The 27,367-nt window shown below is 37.3% G+C and overlaps 1 protein-coding gene across 1 annotated transcript; it reads left to right on the top strand.

Moving 5' to 3' along the window:
* The first annotated feature begins 2,081 nt into the window (after window positions 1-2,081).
* On the top strand, window positions 2,082-23,051 carry ASIC5 (acid sensing ion channel subunit family member 5). The gene is made up of 10 exons (XM_045019650.1): window positions 2,082-2,121; window positions 6,488-6,794; window positions 9,007-9,238; window positions 10,411-10,533; window positions 11,637-11,786; window positions 13,035-13,182; window positions 15,292-15,348; window positions 18,296-18,464; window positions 22,269-22,360; window positions 22,861-23,051. Exons 1-10 carry the CDS (start codon window positions 2,082-2,084, stop codon window positions 23,049-23,051), a joined length of 1,509 nt encoding a protein of 502 aa, XP_044875585.1.
* The last annotated feature ends 4,316 nt before the right edge of the window (window positions 23,052-27,367 follow it).

The raw sequence follows: 27,367 nt of genomic DNA, 5'->3' as shown, positions 1-27,367 counted from the left end.
ATTATTAAAAAGATTAATCAAAGACAAAATTGCAGTTGCCTAGAAATCCCCTAACATGATTATGTAATGCTCCAGTAAAGGATCTATATTTAATCTTCCCTCTTATCTCAATTATTTACTCATTAAATTCTTTTAGATGCTGTAGCTCATCTGACTTCCAAAAAAATAAAGGTCTTCAACCAAACTCTTTTCTTCAGGAACTCCCATCTTTTTGAGATAGGATGCTTTATTTATAAGAATCCCGTTCATTACTGCCTTTCCAGCATCCCAGAGAACACTTTGATTGACCCATTCATGATCATTTTCTTCTATTCGTTTCTGAATGTTTTTTCCAGCCCTTGAATTCGACACACACCAAAGCCCTATCCAACTGCCTGGCCTTTGTTGTTGCAGTGAATCCTAGTCTTTCAATCTAATCTATGCAGGGGGTTGTTCAAACCAAGTTATAACTCCCAGATTAGCTTTTTCCATCAAAGCCAAGCCCCTAGAAACAAAAATCACATCAATCCTGGAATAAAATCCACGAGTTGCAGAATAACATGTAGTTCGTAACATCCAGGTTAATTTCCCTCCAGACATTCACCAGATCCCCATATTCCAACAAATTTGCACTTCCTCCTCCTGAATGCCCTCTGAGTACATTTGATCCATCCAATGTGGGATTAATCACCTTTTTAAAATTCCCCTTTAGAATAATATCTCCTTCCCTAAAATTTCCTAAATCCCTAAAAACTGATAAAAAAAAAGAGCTTACTCCCTGAATGGGAGCATATACATTGGCAAACATCAGAAGTTTACCTTTCATGGACCCCTTAATTAAAATACTTCAGAGTTATGAACACCTCGGGAATGGAGGTTGTTTGTAACTCTGAACAAAACGTTATGGTTGTTCTTTCAAAAGTTTACAATTGAACATTGACTTAATGCAGTTTTGAAACCTTACTATGCAGAAGAAACATGCTGCTTTCCCTTTATTTTTTAGTAGTTTACGTTTAACACAGAACTACACTGTGTTTTTTGTTGTGCTTTTTGTTTTGTTTCCGCTGCTGCCTGATTACACACATCAGGTTCCAAATGAGGTGTGTGGTTGACTGGTCAGTTCGTAACTCTGGTGTTCATAACTCTGCGGTTCTACTGTATGTCTGCTCTTGGTATGTATGAGTTGTGCTGACAATTTAATTGCTTTTTATTATTAGCAGCTAGGTGTTGTATTACTGGAAAAATGTGACCCCTTCTCCTATGGAATTATGGTATAGTAAAATATAGACCATCCTTGTAATGGGAAAGCTTTCACACAATGTACATGCATAAGAGAAGTGTCAAAAAGAGGAGAGTGATTTAGAAACTTGAATACCTTTTTAAGTGTACTCAAAGGAGATGGGCTTAACAGCCTGCAAGCCAAAATCTTTAACTAGGTTCTTTGAATATTAATCTGATCCTAAGTTATGTAAAATGGAGTATGTTAATATTTTATTGTAACTTTGCCTGAGTAAAAGATTTCAAATAATACATACAATAAATAGTACATAAATAAATAACAATATTGAAGAAACCACACAGACACAGTTAATTTCCAAATAAACATGTTTACTAACTATATATAAGTCTAGCTACATATATATACTGCTTCTCTGGTGGCTTCTGCTATAGAGATGGAGGCTCATTACAGGGCTCCCAAACTATTTCAAGGTATACTCTTCTGTTCCTGTACACTCCAGCAACATTATACTGCACCGTCTCAAATCAAGCAAATGAAATTATTTATTAAAAAGCTATTTGCACTTGAGGCAATGTACTTCAGCACAAACACTGACTCTCCACTGTTACATGCCCAATATTATATGTACTTAACGTTATATACCTGATCCTGCCATAAAAATTAATCTTTTCTTTTACTTTGCAGCTCATGTTATTTAGAAAGCAAAGCATAGCAACGCAGGCAGGCAAATTGCCCAGTGCAGTGTGACATCTAATATACCCACCCCTTTAGTTTTCTATAAAAGCCATTAACTAACAGTGATCAACAATGAAAAGGAAGCTTTATGTACTTGTTCCTCCCTTCTGAAACTACGAACAGCCTAATGGAGCAGTTTAGGAAATGTATTGGATTTGATGCCAGAGGTATGTAACAAGAAATCTTGTAATACATTAGCTTATACTTTACCTTTACTTGCCTTAACCAAAATAGGGGTGGGGAATAATCTCCTTTAATTTGGAAGCTTGCTCCAAAGTTTTATTCATGTATGTTGAGAATACCCAAAAAAAAGGAGAGAAACAAACCATGTAATGAAAATTTATACCCATAATGAGTGTGACAAATGGAAATATGTATTTAGAAGTAGTAATAACTTATCTTTTAATGCTACACTTTTAACTAAACAATGCCCCCTATAAGTGATGGCAGTATTTAAGAATTGGTAGATTTTAAGGCCAGGAGTGAGGGACTATTGTGATCATCTAGTCTGACCTCCTGCATAACATGGGCCACACAATTTCCCTGAATTAATTCCTGCTTTAGGTCCAATACCTATAGTTGAACTAGAAAGTATCCTTTAAAAAAAACATCCAATCTTGATTTTAAAATTTTCCAGTGATGGACAATCCATGACAACCTTTGGAAAGTTACTCCAATGGTTAATTACTCTCACAATTAAAAATGTGCCTTATTTCTTGTCTGAATTTGTCTACTTTTAACTTCCAGCCATTAAATCTTACACCTTTGTCTGCTAAATTTAGGAAATCTCTATTATCAGATTTTTGTTCTCTATGTCGGTACTTCTTGAGTGTGTGCAAATCATTTCTTCTCTTTGATAAGCTAAATAGACTCAAGGAGCTCTATCACTATAAGGCATGTTTTCCAATCATTTAATCATGCTACTCTGAACCCTCTCCAATTTTTCAACATCCTGCTTGGTGTGGACATCAGAACTGGACAACGTATTCCAGTAGCAGTTGCACCATTGGCAGATACAGAGATAATATAACTTCTCTATTGCAAATCAATATTACCTGTTTTATACATCGAAGGATCACATTCACCCTTTTGGCCACAGCATTGCTCTAGGAGCTCATGTTCAGCTGATTCTCCACCATGATGCTGACGTCTTTTTCAGAGTCACAATGGCCCAGAATAGAGTCCCTCCAGCCTGTAAGTATAGCCTACAGTCTTTGTTCCTAGATGTATGATCTTACATTTGGCCATATTGAAACTCAGATTGTTCAATTGGGCCCTGCTTACCAATTGTTCCAGATCTCTCTGTATAGTGACCTGTCCTCTTCATTCCGTATCACACCCCCAATCTTTGTGTCATCTGCAAATCTTGCCAATGATGATTTTATGGGGTTTTTTTCCAAGTGATTGATAAAAATGCTAGATAGCATACATCCCAGAACCCGTCCTGGCAGGACCTCTCTTGAAAGACACCCTCCTTATGATGATTCTCCATTTACAATTATATTTTGCGCTCTATCAGTGGGCCACTGTTCAATCCATTTAATATGAGTCATGTTGATTTTGTATCGTTCTAGTTTCTTAATAAAAATGTCATGTGGTACCAAGTCAAAAGCCTCATAGAAGTCTATTAGATCAATACTATTGCCTGTATCAACCAAACTTGTAATCTCATCAGAAAGGATATCAGGTTAGCCAGGACCTACTTTCCATAAACTCATGTCAATTGGCATTAATTTTATTGCTTTCTTAATTCTTTATTAATTGAGCCCCATATCAGCCATTCCATTATTTCGTTAGTTAAATACCATTAGCACTTATGTTGTTTCATACACTCAGACACAAATCTCAAAACACATTACCTGTGCTGAATTACATACTTGCTACTTCCTTTCAATACATCGCAAATGAAAATATTCACATTGCAAATATATGATCAGGCAGGTTGCTCTAACATATTTAGACATTACTGTAGGATGCTTGGTTACCATAGTGTTCTAAAATTAGACTATTTTCATGAGAAATCTGTAAGGGACATAAAGACAGTCCTGAAACCCTTACTCACATGATGAGATAGGGCTGAAAGAGCAGGCTCTAAGATACTTGGTAACATCATATATTATTACAAAAGTATCTACATGAATACATGCAGTACTATGTGTGCTTATTGTAGTTATGATGTATGGTACTGGAACTGCATGTTACATATTTTCACATGCCATATAAAGCACTATTTTGCTGAATAAACTATCTTGAGTTTTGTAAGAGTATGTCTGTCATATGATATACTCCTTTGCGGGCTCAGCCGGGCTGGATTGCTTATTGTGACCCGGGAGAAACAGATACAGACATGCTATGAATGCACTTTGCTTATGCTGAGTGGTAGCTGGATCTGCTCCTCTGATACCAATTGCAACATACATGTAAGGTGACTTGGGGAGAAGTTAAACCACCACTTAACTGTGGTGGTGAGGTCTGAAGTCCCATATGTCAGCTGGACATCTCTCCAAGAAATTCACTTGAGCTCCATAGAGAGATTCTGCCTGGCTGCTTGCGTAGGGGTGATGTAGGGTAAGATGGGTTCCTTGCCTTGTGACAAGATTTAGCTCAGACCAGTAAAAGTATTTGAGGAGCCTTGGGAATAACAAGGTGCTACACAAATAAACATTTAAGGTGGGATTTTCAAAAGAACTCAGCATTGGTCTAACTCTACTTCTGTTGGAGGCAATGGAATTTTTAACAATGATTTCAATGGGATCAGAGTCAGGCCAGTGTTGCTTGCTTATGATAGCCCTGCCAACACTGCCAAATCCTGCAAACAGTTGCCAGAATATGTATGGTTGAGTCCAGGAGTACTACCAGAAGATGTAAAGATGTGGAGTAGTGACTTTTATTTTTTTTAGGATCAGACTAAAATATTAGCCTTTAGACAAGATAAAGACCTAGACTTTTCTTTTTGTACTCAGCCTTGAATATGGGGGAAAAACACACAGCTGCACTTTTCAGAAAGAGATCTAGGAGGCATTGCAACTGTCACAATTTCTTCCATGCCCCACTCTTCCTCTGGGGTTGAAACAGTAATTAACTGCAACTCCTGAAAGGGTGCAGCTCACTTCCTGCTGCTGGCCCAGCCAACTCTGTTAGCCACCACAGGTTAATGGCAGAATCCAGAATCTACCCATTTCTCACCCCTCTCCATCCTCCATGACCACTTGCCCTCTGGAGTGGGTGAATCTAGGATCTAGCCCTTGAGCTCTGCACAGGAACCATCCAAATCTCAGGTAGCCTTAATGTGGCCACAGAGAGGCATTAGGAGAGGGGGGCCTTACACCCCATTGCTTGCTTTGTGTGGCTCTATTAGGGATAACACTATCCCTAAATAGGCTGCAAAACTATTGAACCTACTTCCTGCTAAAATAAGGTTTGTGTGGATGGATGGGTGGTTTGTTGGTTGTGATGGGTTTTTTTGAGGGGGGCGGGGGGCAGTTAGTAGCTGTTAAGAATTGGGCTGAAGGAATCACCTATTCTTAGATCCTCAATATTATTTCTAGGTGAAGCTTCTTTGGGTTACTATTGTTCTGTTTTTTACATGACAAACTAGGATACAATATCCTCCATATAACCACCGTTAACTAAAGCACTTTGCCAAACTGTTGATCCTATTAGGGCTTTGTTATACATGGTCATTGTTAAAATTCTCTCCTTTTGATGTTGTGAGGTAGAAGGCTCTATTCAAAAACCTCAAAGGATGGTTCAACACTAAGCATTCTGTGTAACTACTATATTTCAAGTTCTTTATTATATGCACTTCTGTAGCTCTTCAACTATTTTAAAACCAATAAAAAGCCCCTTGGGGTAATAAAATAAAACCTCTCTGCTTCAAAGGTTTGGAACCATGCTATAACTCTACATGAATTTTTCTTGGTTATCTCAAACCTTTGAGGTTGTAGCCCTCTAGCTTTTGTCCTCAAACATTCAATAATGAGAGAGTGAAAGTTATTTAAAAAATATTGTTTCCCCTTTTAGCTCATTTGTAAGACTCAAGGCCTGACCCTACCTGGTTAATAGGAAGTTACTGGGAGCTCCAACTGCTCAGCATCTCATAGTAGGTGTGCAACGTTCAGCAGATTTAAGCCCTTATTAAAATATCTCTCCATTAAGCCTTTGTCATGACATGCCAAGCTAAAGAGACTGTTAGTTTATCTTAAAGGACTATAGTTAAAAAACTATAAGGATATGCTATTTTGTGTTCTGCTGTTGCCAAGGATCAATCACTGTCTGATTGCAATGGATGTTCAGGATAGACTCAGCTAATCTTCTAATGTACAATTCTCTTGGAATTCTAAAACACCTTCAGGAGGGAGCTTTCTATTTTAGAAACAACATACCAGCTGGTTATAAACTCCTCTCTGGAGGGGCATTAGAAGCCTGTTTCATGAGGAACTTCTGTCTAATGTAACATTTAAACCACTACCCTTTAAAAATTAAAAAAAAAACAAAAACTACTGCTAACTCTTCATCTTGTCCAATGTTAAGGATTGCTGGAAAAGATAAGGCTATACTTAACAAGGAAACCATTGCCTTCTTTGGAAGAAAGAAAGAAGTTTGACCATGAGTTTGCCATGTCCACTTCATTCCATGGAGTGCACAATATTATCCAAACCCAGAGCAAGATACGAAAGGTCCTGTGGATGTTAGTGGTCCTGGGCTCTATCATCATTGTCGCTTCAGAAATCTGGAATCGATTCACCAATTATTTCAGCTGGCCAACCACAACTTCAATAATAGTTCAGTATGTGGAAAACATTGAGTTCCCTGCTGTGACTTTTTGTAACTTGAACAGGTAAGATACATCAAATGCATGCTGCAATAACAGATCTCTTTAATGTCCTAAAATGTATCATTATTCTGCAGAACACCTATTCAAATAAAACAAAACACTGGGACAGGCTACAGTCAATTTTCAACCCGGTGGACAGGGAGTTAGTTTCATGCTGCTAGTGGACGTTGAATGAATTGAAGAAATTCCTGAGCAACATTTTAAATATTTTACTGCCCTCAATACATCTGACCGCTCACAGAGCACAGTTCAAGGATACAACCGGCATCATATGTTGTTCAGCATTAAGGCCCAAATCCTATTCCGTTTACTTAAGTGAGCAGCTCCTGGCTTATTGGAACAAATTAGGTAAGTAAGAAAAACAGAGTTTGGCTCTACAGAGATTACAGGCTCTTTCCCATAGTTCTGGGTAAAATATTTAACTAAAGAGGAAGACATTTCAGAATTAGGGGAATTTTTGACACTGAATTTCACTACAGAATAGAGAGATTTTAAGAGATTGTTTTAATCCCTCTCAGGTCAGGTGTCAGACTCAGTGTAAGCCATCAGAAATCATACTTTACTGACAGGTAGAATGTACATACATTATATAACCACAGGGTCATGAGTATATTTAGGTGATAGATGCTCATCCTGTAATCTTTTCTAAGGGACTGTTGCCAATCCCATCACAGGGACCAAACATAGAGGCCAAAATTTGCAAGCCTGGGAGGCTAAAACTAGGCTTCTAAATCCTTTGTTAAGTTCCTACACAGAAGAAACCTGATTTTCAAAAGTGCAGAGCCCCAGCAGCTCCTGTTGACATCAGTGGGTTGATGGTTGTTCAGCACTTCTGAAAACTGGGTAACTTTTATTTAGGAACTCATTTTAGGAACCTACACTTGAAAATATCAGCCATAATTCCTAATCAGTTTAAAGTGCAATATTATTTATATACTTGACTCAGATTCAGCTGGATACTTTTTAAAAGAGTATATTGAACCTGCTGGCTCATTACTATAGCAACCATTAGGTCCAATCTCAGAACCCATGTAGCGTTTCCCCACAATGTTCCACCGGGGAAATGAGCTTTGCTGTCTCCGATCTCCCAGCAGAATGAGTCACAGGTTTAACTCTCAGATCTCTGAGGCTCCCCTGGCCCTCGGTCCCTCCAGCTATAAAGCCATAGCAGGTAGTGTTGCAGAAAATGCAATGCCACTACTAGAAGCCCATTTAGAAAGCAAAAGATGATACTATAAAATTATTAAACTAAGTAGGCAGGGTAATCACATATGCACCATGACGAGGGTGGGTGGTGGGAAATACTTTAAAAGTACAATGCAATTATTGTAACTATAGCTGCAGAATGTTATAGTTACTTATCAGCTATTCAGAGCATGGCAGCTGGCCACTAACACGTCAGTTTGCTTCAACCCCCAGCTGTTCATTTCAATCTTTATTATTTATTTCTGGATTTAGTTAGGATGTGGTGTGTTTTCAAAAGTAAAATTACAACCAAAGTTAACCCAGGAAGTAATAGCATTTTGTTGAGTTGCAATAAGATCTTTCTACCCATTCAGCCCACTATTTTTAGATATTAAGATCCATTTGATCCATTTATTATCGTGCAGTATAAGGATATTTTAATATTAGTGTTAGCATAAAATAGCAGTCCCAGAACCAAGTCATATAGTAATGGCTTATTATTCTCTGTTCAACACCTTAAGTTCAAATCTACAAAGGCTGTTCAGCAAATATCTAATTCACATCCCCATCAGAATCATTTAACATTTTATATGGGAAAGGTGTTTTTAGGCCCCATAATATTTTAGGATTTTTAAACTGATGCTAGGAGTTAGATCGACACCCCCCCCCCCCCCATGATTTATACCACTACCTGCCACCAGGCTTCCTGGTAATGGATGTCGGCTGTGCAAGATGGTTAGAACCTCCTCTACTCCAAGAAGCTGTGGATGAATAAGGTAGGTACAACCTCTTCTGCAGAGAGACTGCTGTAAACAGACCAAACTGGGAGCTGTCTAACTGATGCACCAGGACATTCTCAGTTTTCAGGCACAAAGGGTAACCTGATCTATAAAAAACAAGATTGTGTTATCCATTCATTGTAATGCAGAGTAAGGTGTGATTCCGGTGGACTAGACAATTAGTGTTTGAGGGAGAGTTTCAGAAAAAATACTGTGGCTACTCTTTTAACTGTTCTCTTTCCTACTTACAGATTCCAAGCCCATGCAGTAGCCAACCTCAGTATTATTTTTTTCCTTTGGAACATTGTGTCTGGAGTTCTTCATGCATTTGATATTGACAACAAGTTCTCTGAAGAGCTAAAGGATTTCCTTCAGGGAAACCAAAACTTCAGCATTAAAGAGTTTACAAGGAATAATGGCTTTTATCTCAACAGCAGCACTTTGCTAGAATGTGATTTTTTTGGGCAGCCATGTTACCCGGAGGTAATATTTTTGCTTTTTTCATAAGAGTAACAATGAGACAAAAATATAATATTGTCTCAAAAATAGGCTGTTTATAGATCTTATCTACAGTCACAAAACGAGACTAATCTGAATCACTTTATACCAAATTACATTGTGGTGGGTAAGTCTAATTTTTCAAAGGCCACCTTTCAAGTGCCTCACAAGATCTGATCCTGCAGCCCTTATATTTGCAAAATAAAACTCCCACTGATTTCAGTAGGAGTTTCTGCATATGGCTAATCAATGGGATTACTCATGTGCTTAAAATTAAGCACATGCCAAAGTGCTAGTCAGGGCTTTACTCCTCCCATGAAAAATGTATTAATTACATTACATGCAGAAATAAGAGGGATGCTAAACAAAGAAAGCCAAAGTAAAATTTTTAGAATTTTTGAGCAAAAACAAAACCAAGGGCCTGATTTCTAACCCCACTTTCCATTGAAGTACACTCATATAAAATAGATGTAGTCACTCCCAGTTTACAGTAAAGTGAGAACAAAATTAGATCAACAATCTTTCAGTTTCACCTAACCTTTATTGAGAACCTACAGCATGCTTAGAATTACTGATAGAATTGTGTTGACTCTAATTTAAAATATATTAGCAGTAACAACAAGCCCTTGCAGCTAAGACTTCAAAGCAATGAAAGACAATCAAAACAGCAAATGTATTTAGTCACACTATTCAGGCCTAATACGACTACAGTAATATGCAAGTACTAGTCCATACTCATCTAGTTTACTATGGCTTGATACCTTCACTTGAAACAAGCAGCAGCTACTGAACTAAACATCATCTACTGAAAATTATACTACTTGGAAGTGATCACCCATTTCCTTATGGAGAAATCCTGCAGAACTTAAGAGGGATAAAACCAATAGTATCCTATAAAGATTACTCTAGGTAACCCACAGATTTAATAGAGAATGATAGTCCTTCTACAGAACTCCATAGGTTAGTTTCTGTCAAAGGGATGTCATACTGTAGGACTGTTTCTATCAGGGATTTACATACTCAATTGCCATTTTCACAGGATCAGAAGCAGATCATTTAGAAAATTTAGCCCATAAAACATCCCCAAACCGACTAGCTTAGGTTTAGATTATCTTGTTTCAATTTTTACTTTTCTGTTTGTTTTCATTGTTTTAAAGGATTTCAAACATGTCTTTACTGAATATGGAAACTGCTTTACTTTTAATCACATGGATCTTCCAGCAAGGAGAAGAGTGAGTGTTTCTGGAAGAGGCTTAAGTTTACTTTTTGATATCAAACAGGTATATACATCACAATAAGATATATACCTAAACATCCATTAACTTGTAGCTTCAAAGATTTGAAAGCTTGAAGGGACCATTATGTTAATCTAGTCTGATCTTCTGCATAACAAAGGCCATATAATTCCACCCATTAATTCTTGCATCAAGCCCACTACTTCTGAAGTGAGCTAGAGCATATGTTTTAGAAAGACATCCAATCATGATTTAAGAATTCAAGTGCCAGAAAAATCCACCACATTCCTTGGTAAATTGCTCAAATGGTTATCATTACATTTGGCTTGTATGAAATTAATAATCCAAGGGCAAATGCAGGACTTGCTACAGCTTCAAAAACTAGAAGTAGTAATGTGAGAATGAAAACTAATTTAAAACATCTTCAAGATAGTGCCCTCTACTTTATTCACTGGCTTATTTGATTTTCCATTAAAGTCTGTTCAGAACTCCAGGACACAGTCATTTGGGGCCAAATCCTGAGTGGTGCTGAATACTGACTTCAGCAGGAGCTGCAGGTAGTCAGAACCAATTAGGATTTGCCCCTAATTGGTTACCTTGGATCACTATTGGCAGATTTCCTAAGATACCACCACCAAATACAGAAAACTGCCATGTAACCAATGGGGAGGAAAATATTCTAAATAACATCAAGGAAGAAAACTGAAAATCTATGATGATTTTAAAAAGGGGAGGGGAAGCGGCTGAGCACCTAGCATTTCTCATTAAGTGGTGTAAGGAACAACAGCGGCAGCTTCTGGCGGGAATAATGGGAAATGTGCTGGAACATGAAGACTAGTTGTCATGTAAAGAGATGATTCTCAGGGTTGTGAAAGAATCTTAGAATATCCCTCAGTAGAAATTAGGAAGAGGAGAGGAAAGAAGAAAAATTCATCATTTTGTAAACTAGGAGGAACGTTAGGTACCAAAGGACATTTAATTTGATTTACTTTTATATTTGGATTTTTTAATTGTCAGAGGTGATTTGTCACCGTCACTGGAGATTCAAATCCAAGCAAAATGGTTGGTGCAGCTTTAAACAAAGCTAAGCCCCACAGGGTAAATACATATCAAGCCATTGCTTTTCTAAGGAATTCTTTTTGTACCAGGCACAATTCACTGATGACCCTACTTTTGGCTTTATTGATGCTGGGATAATTTATGTTATCCATTCACCTAAAGAACCTCCACGTTTTGATGGCTTAGGCTTATCAACACCAGTAGGTATGCATGCACATGCTGCAATCAGCCAGCGGAAGGTAAGCAATTTGTATCAGTAGCAGTATCATTCCCTATCTTGCAAATGTATAAGTGCATTTCTAATCTGAATAGTTACAGTAAAATTGATATTTTGAAGGTTCCGTATTTATTATTTCCAGAGGAAATTTTCTTCATTTACAAGTAAAAAGCTGAATTCTTTCCTAGTCACATATCACTAGTAATGCAGATGATGCAGACCAAAGTATGTCTGGTTTTAGTTGCACCTTGAAAACCCATTGAAAGCTAGTACTACAGTGGTACTACTATAATTTGGGCCAATAGTATCTTTATTAATGGGAATGATGCATGAAGGAGAGAAGCAGCGTGACTTTCAGAACCCAGGCTAGTGTTGCTGGACTGGCAATTAGAAAAAAAAAAGCATAATTGTACTTGTGAACTGAGCAAATTTGCTCTGGAAGTCATAGAGACAATAAAAACAGTGTCCAGCAATACTATATTTACATACTTTTTTACTGAAAAACACCAGCCTGAAAATAGTGCAGATTTTCTATACTATATGCACAGAGATCATGGAGGTAGTGGATTTTCTGCAGGGATTAAAATTAGTGCCCCGTGTTTCTGCTAACCACTCTTGGGATGCTGTTTGAAGGCACATTCCCATAGGACATTCATTTCAGACAGGTATTTTAGACCTGCTTAGCTGGGTTAAAGAGGAAGTATTTTGACCACTATCCCATTAAACCACAAAATGTGTATACATGTGCATTTTAAAACAAAAAATATTCTTTAAGAACACAGTTCTGTGTTTCTCCTTCATCAGTGGACAAGATAGCTAGAAAGTCAAAAAGAGCAACAGTCAAATTCTCTTCTCACTGAATTTAGGCTTTGATCCTGGAAATTCTGCTTTCTGAACTGTTTCAAGGTGCTAGTGTTATTACGAACTCTTGAACTCAGTTCTTAGAGAGGAAGTAAATCCCTGATCCTGCAATGAAACCAGTCAGAGTGGACCCTTCTTCCTTGTAGAGCCTAACTGAAGCCCAGTCTTCCAGGGATTTGTGCTATCACATTGCACAGCAGAATCAGGATCTAGGAGAGGAACCGATATATTATTTTAAAAAATAGTTTGGTTTTTTTTAAACTATACTTTGTTACTAATTTGAGATTTATTTTTGACAGCAATTCTGCTTAACTTTTACTCAAGCATCAATTAACAATATATCAGATAAAGCTCTGTATTTAAAATAATGACAAGGATATTTTAAAGAATGCTATTTTTTAATCTAAAGACAGTTATCCTAGAATACCCTTGGGGAGAATGCAATCCTAACATCAAACTTCAGCACCACAAGATCTACAGCACCTATGGATGTTTGCAGGAATGTAAGGCCAGGCACATACAGGACAAGTGTGGATGTTTGCCATTTCTGCTTCCAGGTACTTCTTGGGACATGCTACATTTGTACTTCAAAAGGTGCTCTGTGGCTCTTTTTAAATATTCTGCCTTGTCAAGTTTTACTTTAATTTAGAGAGCTCAGTCATCTCAGAATCCTGAACCCAGATAGTACTGGTTGAAAAATTTAATAAAGTTTTAATGAATATTTTAAATTTCATTTTTCATGTCAAATTTTGATGTTTTAGTGAAAGGCATTGAAAAGGTTTGACCAGTTCTAAACCCAACGTCTGCTCAGACATCATCCTTCTGATGCACCCTGAAAACTTGAATGAGATTACATCACAAACCTGTAATAACTTCTGTCTGGTCTTTAAATTGACCCCAAAGCACTGGGGCAAAAGCAGTTGACTCAGCTGACGGGGACTAGCAGGACTGTAATATATGTGTTATGATCAAAACATCAAAAGGCTCAGAGTGAACTTTCTTGAATCCCATGGCCATCAACAAGGGTATTCTGGGTAGAGGACTAGATTCATCCCCTCAGGGCAGGGAGGTACACATTGCAAGGAGTGTTGATTTTTCATCTAATCTAGTTCAAGCTCTTATTTTACACTATTTACACATAGACTACCCATCATAAAGAACATACATTAAAATAGATTTTACATAAGCCAGATTATTTCAGTATTAAACTGCAGATGGTTGGCAGCAGCAGGAAATGTATAATATAAAAGGTGAAGATAGCCTGTGCATTGTATTTAGTATATTCTCTCTGATCACTTATCTTGAGCTGCAAAGAATCCTGTGGCACCTTATAGACTAACAGATGTTTTGCAACATGAGCTTTCGTGGGTGAATACCCACTTCTTCAGAAGCTGTGTGTGCCAAGAGGTAAGGATTTCCTAATGCTGAAGAAAAGGGAACCCAATTATTGCATCCCTTCTTTATAACCTCAGCTCATCTAGCCATACACACACCCTCACAACTCCATGCCACCCTGTTTTCTAGCACACTCCAAAAAAAATCAGAAGACCATTCCCCTTAGTGCTAAGTGCAGAGGAAATTACATCACCTACATTTTCATTCCCATTGATTCTTTAGGCACCCACTTTAGAAAGTGTTGGTCTATTCATTCACCACTTTTCTGTAGAGAGTAAACTTATTTGCTCATTAGTAGAGTTGGGCAGAATTTTCTGATGAAAGAATTTTGTTGGAAAATGCTAGTTCATGAAACCTGAACCGTTTCATGAGAATGGCTTAAGTTCAACAAACTTTCATTGAATCAGCCAAGATTCTGTCAGAAGTCTGCCTGGAAGGATGCCAGGGACCCCAACATTGTAGGGTCTGTGGCTCTAGGTCAGATGCACCACTCCAGGGCTTCCAGGAACTGGAAACCTGAAGCCCTCTAAGGAGGGTTGGGCTCCTGGCTCTGCATCAGGCAGCCTGGATGCCCTTAGAACCTCAGCTCAACTCATATCACATAATATAGAAATCGAGGTTACAGATCAAGCATATCTACAAGAACAAAACTGAAGCGATAAGGCTCAAAGAAGCCCAGCTGCCTCTGAACAGCTGTGAAAGGGACAAGTTGGCCCAAGCAGGATGTGCCAGTAAGGATAAGTCTGGGGTGAAAGCATAGCTCTCCTGAAGTCAACAGGAGCTTTGAAATTTACCTCAATGGGGCCAAGTCTTTAGGCTGGCCTTAAACATAGTTCTTAAACTATCAATCAAAATAGTAAGAAATAATACGCACCTCACTTCCTTCCCCCATTTTGTTTATGTAATTAAGAACTGAAGTTTCTGACCATAGCTCCCTAAAATATTTGTTTTACATGATATATTGGGTGGATGCCTTGAAGTCAAAAGGCAGGATTGATAGACCTACAGCTATAATGAAATGTACTCTTATTTTTAAATTTTACCAAGTTTTTCTGTTCTGTGCCATATTGTGTTGATAACAATGAACAGTGTTGCACCAAACTGATCTTTCAGTCACTGAAAATGCGGAATAAAGCTGTTGATTTCAAAGGAGTTACTTTGTATTTACATTATTGCAACTGAGGGCAGAAACTGGCCCACTAGCTTTAGTGAAGTATTTAATTTGAATTTGTATATTCCAGGCTTTAATTATTATTATTACTATTTTTAAGGAAACGGAACAGAATGTGACCTACAAAAATTCTACAGTTGTGTTTCTCCTGCACTCTGTAAGTAACAGTTTAATTAACATATTAATATTTTTCTATTTTTGAGCCTCATTAAAAGTTCATTAGAAGGCTCCAAGTGTGCACTAGAAAATAGCTAGAACTTGGTAAGAAAATGAATATTACATTGGAACTGAACTAGAACATATATGGTCAGGTCATTAGACAGTCTCAAAATGAAGAATGGCAATAGGACATTGAATAAATGTCTTTTTAGAAAAAAAAAAGCTCGTTACCCATTTTATGAATGACACCTTACATTTTAAAAACACAGACTGCTTATCCATTCATTTGCGCCATTTGTTTTCATGTCTGCATCTCCTGAGTTTGGGAACTGCAGATTAGTCTGCTTCAATTTTCTACTGAGGGACAGCTTTCCTTATTGGGGCTTCTGCCCTAGTGCAAGGCTCTGGCGTTTCCAGTGCTGCAGAGGGTTAGTGACATTTTTAATCTGTTTTCATGAGTATTTTGAAATGGCAGCACTTTTATTCATATTAGGTGTTGTAAATGTAACCCTCTCACCAAACACCCTGTTCCAGCAATTGTGCTGCAGAAACTTCCTCAGAAGGGTTTTTTGGCCTTGAAGGAAGGATTTATGACTAGCCCGTACCCTACACTTTTACTCAGTGCCCAGTCTGGCTACCCTGGGTGCTGCACTTGAGTTCTGCTTCTCTGGTTATTAGAAGTGCTTAGTACTTTAAATATTGAGCCCAAAAATTAGCAGTTACTACTATTATACAGATATTGTTTCTTTCTAGTACTAGAATGAATAAATATCTTCGCAGGAGGAACCAAATACATTTTCAGGGAGTTAGACACTTTTATATCACTTAAACTTTAAAATTGGAATCATATTTTTTGTTTGTTTCTAAAACAAAAATTGGTTCTGCATTTGTTAACTATCACGGTAATTCACTTCTACTTGCAAATGATTAGTGCACACTGAATTAGAAAATTGTTAGTCACTCTTACAAAATGCATTCTCCTATTGCAAGTGATGAGCCGGTGTATTATTTCTCACAAATGTTGGAAAACACCTTCTGAATACTGTTTTGTATATCATTACCTGAACTGAACCTTCATTTTCAACAGCATGAAAGTGTAAGAAAAAGCCATTTAGGTCAATTTTTTGCTTCTATTGGAAGGCTTCTAAGTGGCAGACACATGTGGTGCTCAAATTAAATCTGTTATGACTAAGGATGGATTTTTGTTACCACTATTAAAGGAGTCATTCATTCAATAATGTTCATGTTCTTAAATATCCATGATCTTCGACATTTGGGGATTTTAGGGAGAAGGTATTTCAGTCAGTAGATATTCTAAGAAGTAGCTGAAAGCTTCAAAGAGAACATTGAAAGGTAGAAAAAAAGCAAACTTTGTGTTTCATGGAAGGTGAATAGGAGAAGAGCTCAGAGGCAACGTAGCAGTGACATGAAGAACTAGAACAGTAGGCTTTCACCAAGAGCTTTAGTTCCACATTGGGATATGAGATTCTCAGATGGTAAAATAAAATAAAATAAAATCAATAAATATGGCTATTTAATAAGTGCCGAGTATTTATTACTTAAAAAAGCCCTACAAGAACCGCATTTGATATCCATGTTGAGTTTACCAAGGCTTACTCCAGGAAATCAACTTTTATATTATGATCACAGTGGAGGTAATAAAGTCCTACCAGATCTTCAAGTCCATTTCCCCTGAATGCATGAAGTTGTCTCCATGTAGACAATATAGATGATATACACCTAACCTTGGCAGAAAAGGCAAGAAAGCGCCAAAATTACTAACACAGTTTATGTTAGTTACACCAAATTGAAAAGTTAAAGTTTATTTAGGGGGGCAAGATACTGTTCTACATCTTTTTAGTGTGCTTAGCACAGGAAAGGGGTTAGAGAGGCAAAGGTCGGCCACTCCACTGATGAGACTATCTGAAATAGAGTTTGCTAAGGCCATGCTCCCTGGCACCTCCCACATCCTACAGAAAAATTCACCTTATATTTGGAGTAGGGGAAGGAGGTGGGAGCATTCGCTATGAGGGCCAAGGAAGATCCTGTAAACTTGTATTTCTTTATGCTATTCCAGAAGCATAAAGGGAACACAGTGCCATGCTGAATTTGTATAAAAGACTTTTAAAAATCCTATCTATATAATTTTGACAATTTTAACTATTTTCTAGCACAGTGACTTTTCCTAAGAATTGCTATGACAAAATGACAACCCTACATGTGGAATTACTTATTGTCACAATGACCATACAGATCTGAATATCTGTGACTTCAAGTAACAATGCCGGAATGTAGAAACATATAAAAGAAGTGCAAGACAGACAGAATGAATGGTGTCTACATAAAAAATAGTGTAAAAAGGCTGGATTATCAAAATGGCAATATATTAAATGGACAAAATGTTCTTACTGAGATTTACTGTGTAATCATCAAGAACTAACAAACATTAGCTCATAGAACATTGACACCAATCCTGCAATTACTTCTGCACACAGAGAAACTCCATGATAAAAGGTCAGCAAGACATGGTCCAATGGATTAGCCTTGAGCCTTAGTGGCAGAAGACCTTCGTTCCCATTTCCAGCTCTACCATGAACTTTCTGTGTGGTCTTGCACAAGTTGTTTATAAGGACCTGAGCATCCAGCCTCCCACTGAAGTCAGCGAGAATAGCAGGTTCTGAGCACCTTTGAAAAAAATCAGGCAGTTAGTTAGGAGTCCTGTACCTCAGTTTCCACCTCCATAAAATGGGAATAATAATATTCACTTTTGTAAAATATTTTGGGATTCGCATATAAAGAGCCATCTATAAAGACTATGCTATTTATTGGAGTCAATTAAATTCTATTGGTTAGTTTCCCAAACTTCTTTTGTATAAAACGAAATATTACAAACTTCACATTCCTTTTAACATACATAGTATTGATTCATTTTCCTGAAATTTCAGATAAAATAGAACTAATGGGACTATGTACAGTAGGAACCCACAATTCCACTTGTCCTGTGCCTTGTGAAGAAACAGATTATCCCACCACTGTCACCTATTCAAGTTTTGCAAATGAAAAAGCCTTAAAATTCTTTTCCACAAAGCTGAAGAGAAATCCAGAGTATATCAGGTAATCTTATTTAAAACTTTGTCTTTACAAGGAATATATTGGATCATTTACAGATGCCATCTTTATTGATTTATTTACAGGGCCTGACTAAAATGTGAACTCTGTTCAGTTACATGAGACCTTACTTTGAATACAATATTAAGAACAATGCCTGCAATAGATATGAAGTATTCTCATGGGAAATTGGCCAAGACACAGTATTTTATTGTTTTATATCTGTTAGATAACCTAGGAGACTAGTGGTCTCAGGTATTTTCCCCTGCAGTGACCCCCATATTACAAATATTATAGCCATAAAGTTTTAGAACTCCCCCACCTAGCCATAAAGAAAGAGGTGGTGGTTGTGATCCTCTTGAAACCTGTTCATAACCCCCAGGAAGAGAGTTTGTGCAACAGGCAATACTGAGATCTTGCTCCTGATACAACTGAAGTCAATGGTACAACTTCACCCTACATCAGTGGAAGCCGGATTTTTCTTTCCCTAAAGATAAAGTAGAAGTACTTGTAAAACATGAGGAAAGTGAGCTGTCTGGGTGTGGGCCTATTGCTTTGGGTTTAAGGTTACAGGTCGAATATTTAGTTTTATCAATATTAGGCTTAATATAATTCACCCCTCACACAGGAGTATTCAGATAATATTTGATGCTGTATCAATCGCCAAGAAAAAGTAGATAAGGCTGATAATACAATACTATTTACTAGATTACCAAATATTGTATAAGATACAAGTTTTCCAAAAAGGAGACCTTCACTTGGGAAAGAGATCTTTCAGAAGCTTTTGAAATCTACCTTATCAATGGGTTCAATAATATATATCACATACCTACATAACCTCATAGATGACATTAGCTCAATAATAAAGATCTCTGTTTAGTAAATGTATTAACTAATGTAATGTAATTTGCAACAGGAAAAACATGAGCAAGCACTTGATATAGTCTGTTTGATAAATTCTTACTGGATTTACTTACTAAAAGTACAGTCTTAAAAGTCTGAAGAAGAGAACAATTCGTAGAACATGACATTAGGAAATACAGAATCCAATTGTCAAAGGGTCTTTAATTCAGTCCATAGAACTGTTTGTATATCGGTAAGCACAATTAGAAGCTCAGTGTTACGAACACCTTGGGAATGGAGGTTGTTCGTAACTCGGAAATGTTCGTAACTCTGAACAAAATGTTATGGTTGTTCTTTCAAAAGTTTACAACTAAACATTGATTTAATACAGCTTCAAAACTTTACTATGCAGAAGAAAAATGCTGCTTTTAACCATCTTAATTTAAATTAAACAAGCACAGAAACAGTTTCCTTATCTTGTCAAATCTTTTTTTTTAACTTTTACTTTTTTTTTAGTAGTTTATGTTTAACACATCACTGTTCTGTATTTGCTTTTTCTTTCTTTCTTTTTTCCTGATTGCATATTTCCAGTTCCAAATGAGGTATGTGCTTGACTGGTCAGTTCACAACACTGGTGTTGTAATTGAAGCTCTACTGTAAAATGCAGTGGATGTGAATAGGTGCATGGACAGATACTATACACACAAAAGCCTGTAGATGCTTTAAAGAATTGCTTGGAAGTTTTGGCCCATAAAATATCCAAATTGCTTAATTGTTTGTGTGAGTGTTGAATTTCTTGTTCTTGAAACCATGGTTAAACGTGTATTTTGCACGTGAACAAAGGGCAGACAAAGGCATGCAAATTAAGCATATTATTAAAATAAATCTATATTAAGCTATTGAAAATTCCACAATGACATTATGTATTTCACGTTGTCAATTATTTTATTGTTTGTAAACATTAGACAAACCAGCAATTACTCAATTAACCAAGTCACAATACCAAAAATTATTCTGTTACCAAGTCTGTAGCCAATATGAATCAAGCCAATATATTAATTAGTACAGACCATAAATTACCAAATGTAGGGATCTATTGATTTTGGAAGATGTAAAAAGGTAGAGTTAACTATTTACAGCCTTATTACAAATATACACAATAGCAACTCCTCGGTAATGCTAGGAAGCATAATTAATAGGATCCATTAACAGGGGAATTATTGTTACTATCAGATGTTATGTACAGTGTAGAATAGTCACCTGATGAGATTGCAGAAGAAAATTTTGGGCAGCCAATACTTGAGTTTCAGTGAAAGTGGGTGAATGAGCTACATTACATCGTTACACCTAAAATTTATAATCATGAGTCTCCAAAGAGAATTTACATTATTAAAAACCATGACCACATCTGTGTTTAACAATATTTTCATTCGACAAATTAAAGCGAAACACTTATTTTTGTGTTCTAATCCACAATGATTATGGAAAGAGCTCTTATGTTCTCTGTGATTAAGGTGTCTATTTTGCAGCTATGTGGAATCTCTTTCCCGTTAACCATGGTATCATAGGGCCAGATCCTGATATCCTTATTCTCACTGAGTAATGCCATATGCCTAATCCAGCAAAGATTTAGCCATGTGCTTCATTGGGGCTACTCAGGGTATAAAATTAAATAATAGGGCTAATGGCAGAGGACAAAAGTCACACATGTACATAAATCATTGCAGGATTGGGGCGCTACTTATGCAGTAGATAAGGTCTACACTTCCTAGGTCAGCATAGCTATGGTGCTCAGGGGGGTGAAAACTCCACACCTGAGTGCCATGCTGTTCCAATTTAACCCCCAATGTATACGTAGCCAAATCAACAGAAGAATACCATCAACATAGCTACCCTCGCTTGGGGAGATGGAGTTCCTACAGTGACAGAAAACAAACGTTTGGTTGCTGTATTCTCACGACTGAGCTATGGGCTATTTTGATGTGGGGCTACTTCAACCTCACTTTTTGAAGCTGTTCCATTTTGAATAAATAGTTAAGAGTCATTAGGCCAGAAACTCTATAGCCTGATGGGTAGGGCACCCACTTGGAAGGTGTGAGGCCCCTTTCAAATCCTCTCTCTCAGATAGTGGGTGGGGGAGAGAATTGAAACCAGGTCTCACACATCCCAGGTGAGTGTTCTTACCATTGGGCTAAAAGTTATGAGGTAGGTGGTGACTCCTCCTGCTTCTCCAGCCAACTTTTGAAGGGGACCCTATGTGGTAGGCAACCTCTGAGTGTGCCTACCAGATTGGGCCTCCCAGGTGAGATAGGTGCTCCTCCATCTATCTTCCCCTGGTTCATGTATTGGTGAGAGTCTTTGGTGGGAACCAGACATCAAGATACCAGCACACATTCCCAGAGGCAAAAAACTTAGGCTACCAAGGTACTTTTACAGTGGAAAATTTAGCACCTGCATCATTTGGCAATAGTTGAGCATTGGTCTTGTGGATCACACTGTAGCCTAAAACTCTGATTTAGGTGCCTAAGTTTAGTGTTTAGGTACCTGAGTACTCTTGTGGATCTGGGCCCTGCTTAATATCCTTGTCCATGCAAGCTTACTCCCTGTAATACAGTCGTCGACCCTGATCCCTGCATGGCTGGATCACTATGCCTGTGCAGAGTTCACTATATGAAAGGGGTTTTAAAAGGAAAATTCTGGCTGTACCTCGTCATGAACAGACAGGCTTCCAGCACTTCACAAGAGAGACTGTTCCACACTCTAGTAGACAACTGCTAGGAATTTTTCCCTGATTATCATCTTAAATACACTTTTGTTGGTTTCATTTCATTGCACTTTGACAGCGACTATCATTCCTGTAACATTTTTCCAGTATGAATTTAATTTCTATCTATACAGCTAATGACAGAAATAAGCAGCAGTACTTATTATACTGTCAAATTATACTATATGTGTGTTTGTCATCAGGGAGAATCTTGTGTATATTGACATTAAATATCATGATCTGAACTACAAAATGACTCGGCAGCAGAAGGCCCGGAGTGTGTCTGAGTTGCTTGGTAAATATTCATTGGTTAATATTTATTTATTTTTTCTTTCAAATCTATTCTTTTTCCAGACACTCCAGTCAAATTTCTAAGCAAGAGTAAAAGTCCACCTTATTCTATCAGCAACTGTCAATCACTTTTCCAGAACTTAGGTTCTAGGAAGAATGTGCTGCTGTCCCATTAAAAGACTCAGCAGCACAGACAGCACCTCTAAGGGGAGTAAGAGACATATTCTGCTTCATAGTCCCCAGTGGAGTTCTGGGGACAATGATTGCTTACTAAAGTTTTCTTTAAAAAATTGCAAATACTGTACAATGGGTTATGTTAGGTTGCAGGTTTTATTTTGAACATTTAAGCATTAGATTAATCTTCTCCCATAAACATTTAATTTTTTAAAATGATGAATTATGTATAATTAGCTTATTTAGTACTTGAACCTGGCAGGGTTTTCTTTGCTTGCTAGACTAAACCAAATGCTTAGGCTGACATGCATTTATTTTCTTCTATTACAGCGGACGTTGGTGGCCAACTTGGTTTGTTTTGTGGAGCCAGTATGATTACAATCATAGAAATTGTTGAGTATGTTTTCACCAACTTCTGTTGGCTGTGCATCTTTCTTCTATTGAAAGCACCAGAAATGCCCCAGTGGAATATTCCAGCTCAGAACGAGCGGACAGACAAGGAGGGAATACAAGAATGCTAATGGCTTGTCAAGGCACAAAGCCTCACTGTCTCCTGTAACTTGCCTTCATTTTGAAGATATTAAGAGAAAATTGATATTTAACCTCAACTGGTTTTCCCCACTTAACAGCTATAAATAACGCAACAATGGAATTCTAAACAATAGTCATTGGAAAGACTGTTTCTTTCTCTTATGATGACAAATGTAATCTTTATCTAACCCAATATAATTTTTAGTGGCTGAGCAAATGGTTTATGCTGACATGTAACACTATTGCATGTATGACACAGAGTTGAAGACTCCTGCAGTTTGGGTAAGCTAAATTAATGGTCTCACAGAGATAATTTCAGCTCTCCAGGGTCACCCTCCATCACTCTCAAACAAATCTTCCTAATAATGATTATTACAGAAGTGATGCTACAGGGCTGAAGAAGAGGGTATCCCCACTGACCACAGGAGTTTTTGCTGCAGTCCACCTGCAATTATGGTTAAATTCCTATTAAAGTCTATGGAAGTTTTGCCATGGAATTAGGAGTTGGCCCCTAATGCATAACAAGATTTAAATTAGGGTGTGTCAGTCCCAAATTAGAAAAATAAATAAAAGCCTATGGGTCAGCCTACCACAGTGCTGGGAAAGGCAAGAATACCTTGGCATTTGCCCTTAATGAGAAATGGGAAAGGATAACCAAAACTTGACATTCTTGGTCTCCTTAAACACAGCCGGTGGTAAGCATGTGACTTTTTATATTGAAAAAAGTATTTAAAAGTTATAATTAAACTACTGTAAAGGTTACTCACTGTTACTTATTTCCACTAATAACAGACTCAGTCAATACAGTAAATGAAGAGACTTCAAGGTGACTTAATGAAGTTTCCAAAATTATTAAACAGATTGATGAGGATTAAGGTCCTGTGGAACTCAATAGAAAGAGCCCAATTGTTTTGGATTTGGATCAGACCCTAACTGTACATACTTGTGAAAGGTTCAAAATCTTGTTACCACACTTAAAGAACTAAGTGCAAGTAAGAATTCTCAGCCAGAACTACTTCATGCATAAGGTAGTCAAGATGGAATAAGCTACCAGAGAAACTTATGATGGAAGCAAAATGTAAATGGACAAAACAAAAACTTTGATAGCAGAAATCTTAAAGTTATGTTTACTAAGGTGAGTTACAGTTTAAAAAACCTGTAATAATTTAAAAATTATGGAAACGAATAGGGAAGGCCTGTATTTATAATAACCAGAGCTTCAGACATTTTTGAAGGCATAGGACCATATTTTGCCCTGATTAAAACTATCAATTACCCCACTGAAGTCAGTGAATTTTGTCTCCTAATACAAATGAAAATGTGGAATTTGGACAGGATAGTGATGAGCCATTTTTAAAGTTGAGACAAACTGAAATTTTTAGTCCACATTTCAAAATCAGTCATTTCTTTTTAAGCATCTTGTTATTCAAAATTAGTTTGACCTATTTTCTTGAAACCTTACAGACAATTCTCCTTAGCTTTCAGAGTGAATTCTGGCACTTTTCAGGCCTAACCAGCTTTGCTAGCCAATAGTCCCATAGAGGTTAAATTGGGTTTATAATTAAACCTGGTAGTAACATGGAGAAATCATAACCTTTAAGGCCCTGGATCTGCATGATTTCTGATCACTAAAAAAATTATAAGCCCATATGAACAGTCCACAAAGTGTACTCCTCTATTCACTTTGTGGCATGTCAATATGGTATATGTAGTCCCATTTACACTGTGCCTCTCTGAGCAGCCACACAGTACTGCATGACTGGCAAATTCAGATAATTTCTCCATAGTTTAATATTACATTGCAGAAGCAAAGCGGATACTGTCTTTCCCCAAGGAAGTAATAATGTAAAGTAGTAATCTATGATTTATGCAAGCGGTCAGATAAAATGAAGTTATGAATTAATAAAATTCCATCAGTGAGCAATGACAGACCTAGCACTTCTTTCTGTGACTCCACTTTAAGCCCTGAGATAACGAACATTTTTGCTCTCAAAAAAAAGAGAAAAGGCCTCAATTTTATTTCTCAGTAAGTAGGCGTTTGAGTGAATTTAAGGTCAGTATATAGATTGGTGCATAAAACAGCTAAGGGCATTGCTTGCTGGGAAAACTTTTTTCCTGGTATTATCAAATCTGTTAATACCAGAGAAACAGTAAGAAGAAGAAATTGCTGTCCTGGAGGAGGAGGGGAAAAAAAAGAGCCTGTCCTGTCATATAGTGGAGCAAAAATCCAGCAAGATCCCACATTATTTTCTAAGGGAAGTATTATTGCTGTAAGACTAGACCTTTACTTGTGAAATCGTGATATTAGAGAACTTAACACAACTCCAGTTATGTGCCCATCATCTCTTTAAAAAAAAAATCTCATCCTATAGCACTCAGTCTTGCTTCTGATACTTATAATGGGACTTAACGCTGCATATTCTAACAGAAAGGAAAGAATAATTGAACATAATGATCCAGCACAATATAATACTAAACAGAGCAAGGTGTTTTGTAAGCGGTGCAATTATTTTCCCTTGGTGCTCCTAATAAGTACCAGACTAAACAATTAGTATAGTTTTGCTGTGTGGAAAGTTAGCAGGTAGCTCCTTTTCAAGTGACTGAAAAACAGGACAAACGATATGTAAAGATTAAAAAGAAAACAAGTCTGGCATGGAGGTTAAAATGAGAACAACCGGAAGCACTGGACCAAATTTACCTTAGTGCAATTGCATTGAATTTGGCCCAGAACATCTCAATTGACTGGTTATCAGTTATTTTAAAATGAAAGACAGAAAGCACTTTAAAGAAAGTACAGGGTCAGAGTTTTGCCCAAACTCAAATCACAGAATCAGTTTTTGTTCATTTGCAGCAATGGCTCGTGGTGAGGTTATGTAATGCAATCGATTCTTCAGTACAGCTAGATATAGCAGATGTGCTGCGCAGCCCAGTGGAAGCTTAAAATGCTTTTTTCTGCTTTGTGACATTTGACAATAAGTCTGAAAAATGCACAGGAATGACTGGGGAAATGTAAAGGAGAAGATATTGAACTGAAAAAATAAAATGGCTTTGTTGGATGGGTAGGAACAGGAAGTCCACATAATGAGAAGCAGAAAGATATTTTACTGAAGGATAATCTAATCTGTCTTCAACAAACAGAACTTTTCTACTTACATATCTGATCATTTTCCAGTGCCTCTCCAACGCTCCAGGTTCAAAGGTTTTCATTTCAACAAGCTTTCTCCAATCTATGGGTTTTACTATAAAACCCAACTTGTTTTAATCCTAACAATAAAAATATTGTAATGAGAACAGTGGGGTTTCTGTGGGCTGCCCACAATTCTTAAAAATCTGACATGTATTGGGCAGTATGACTCATCTGAATTTTAAGGTGGGTGGTGGTAGATGGAGATTTATCAGCCAGGAGGTGGCATTTCCAGCTGCCTAGCAGTTGGTTGTTCCACAGTTGACTACCTGATGTAAAACAAACTGAAAAGGAGATGCAAACTCTAAGATTTAAAAGCCTTTAAGAATGTGCTTGGTTTTAATATAACGTTGATCAAAAATGAGTGTTTGTGTGTCTTTGTGTTGTTGTGTTGTGTTGTTCTAGAATATTATGTTCTGTTATTATTATGTTCAGCTGATAGGGAGATAGCTTTCTTACTAGCTCCCTTCACACCACTGAATAACAAATAGAGCAAGCAAAGATCAGAGTAGAATAGCTCCTAAAAACAAAGACAAAAACTTTATGATCCAATCAGTGGAGTCTCCAACTCCATTTCAGAATCAGAAAGTTTAGATGAAAATGAGATTGAGAAAAACACAGGTTGCTTCCTTTGAAAAGTTTTGCTAGCTTTCCCCCCACCCTGCTTTTTCTAATGAGGTCCACTATAAAGCAAGACAAATTCTATAAGGCATCTGTGAAGGTTGAGTATCAGTGGCTGAGGGCTTATCATGCATGGATAGGGGAAAAGGAGGTAATGTTGGCCAAAGAGGAATCTGCATGTGGGTCAGGTAGTAGCTTACCCAGCAAGGGACAAGGAGAAATGAAATATATTCTAAAAATGAAGGGCTTGGGATAATGTTCAGTTCTATCACATTATGAGTGAAATTTAGCTCTCACTTAAATCCAAATAAATTCCACTGAAGTTCCTCCAAATTTACACAGATGTACCAGCAGACTTCTACTTAAGTTTCGCTCATCACTAATTGCTGTTAATCGCCAGCAGATGTCCTACTTACTCTTGACTTGTTCTATTGCCCGGTCTGTAAGGGAAGATTTCATATTCAGAGCCAACTTTCTCAGCATTGTACTATCAAACTCTTG

This window comes from Mauremys mutica, chromosome 5, assembly GCF_020497125.1.
Source record: "Mauremys mutica isolate MM-2020 ecotype Southern chromosome 5, ASM2049712v1, whole genome shotgun sequence".
In the NCBI taxonomy this organism is placed as follows: Eukaryota; Metazoa; Chordata; order Testudines; family Geoemydidae; genus Mauremys; species Mauremys mutica.
This window is presented reverse-complemented; position numbering and strand designations above follow the sequence as displayed.

Bases quoted from the DNA above. Each gene is read 5' to 3' on its own strand.
- ASIC5 (XM_045019650.1), top strand. From the start codon at position 2,082: ATGGAGCAGTTTAGGAAATGTATTGGATTTGATGCCAGAG. The intron at 9,239-10,410 runs GTAATATTTTTG...ATTGTTTTAAAG, and splicing joins GGCAGCCATGTTACCCGGAG to GATTTCAAACATGTCTTTAC. The intron at 18,465-22,268 runs GTAATCTTATTT...GTTTGTCATCAG, and splicing joins AGAAATCCAGAGTATATCAG to GGAGAATCTTGTGTATATTG.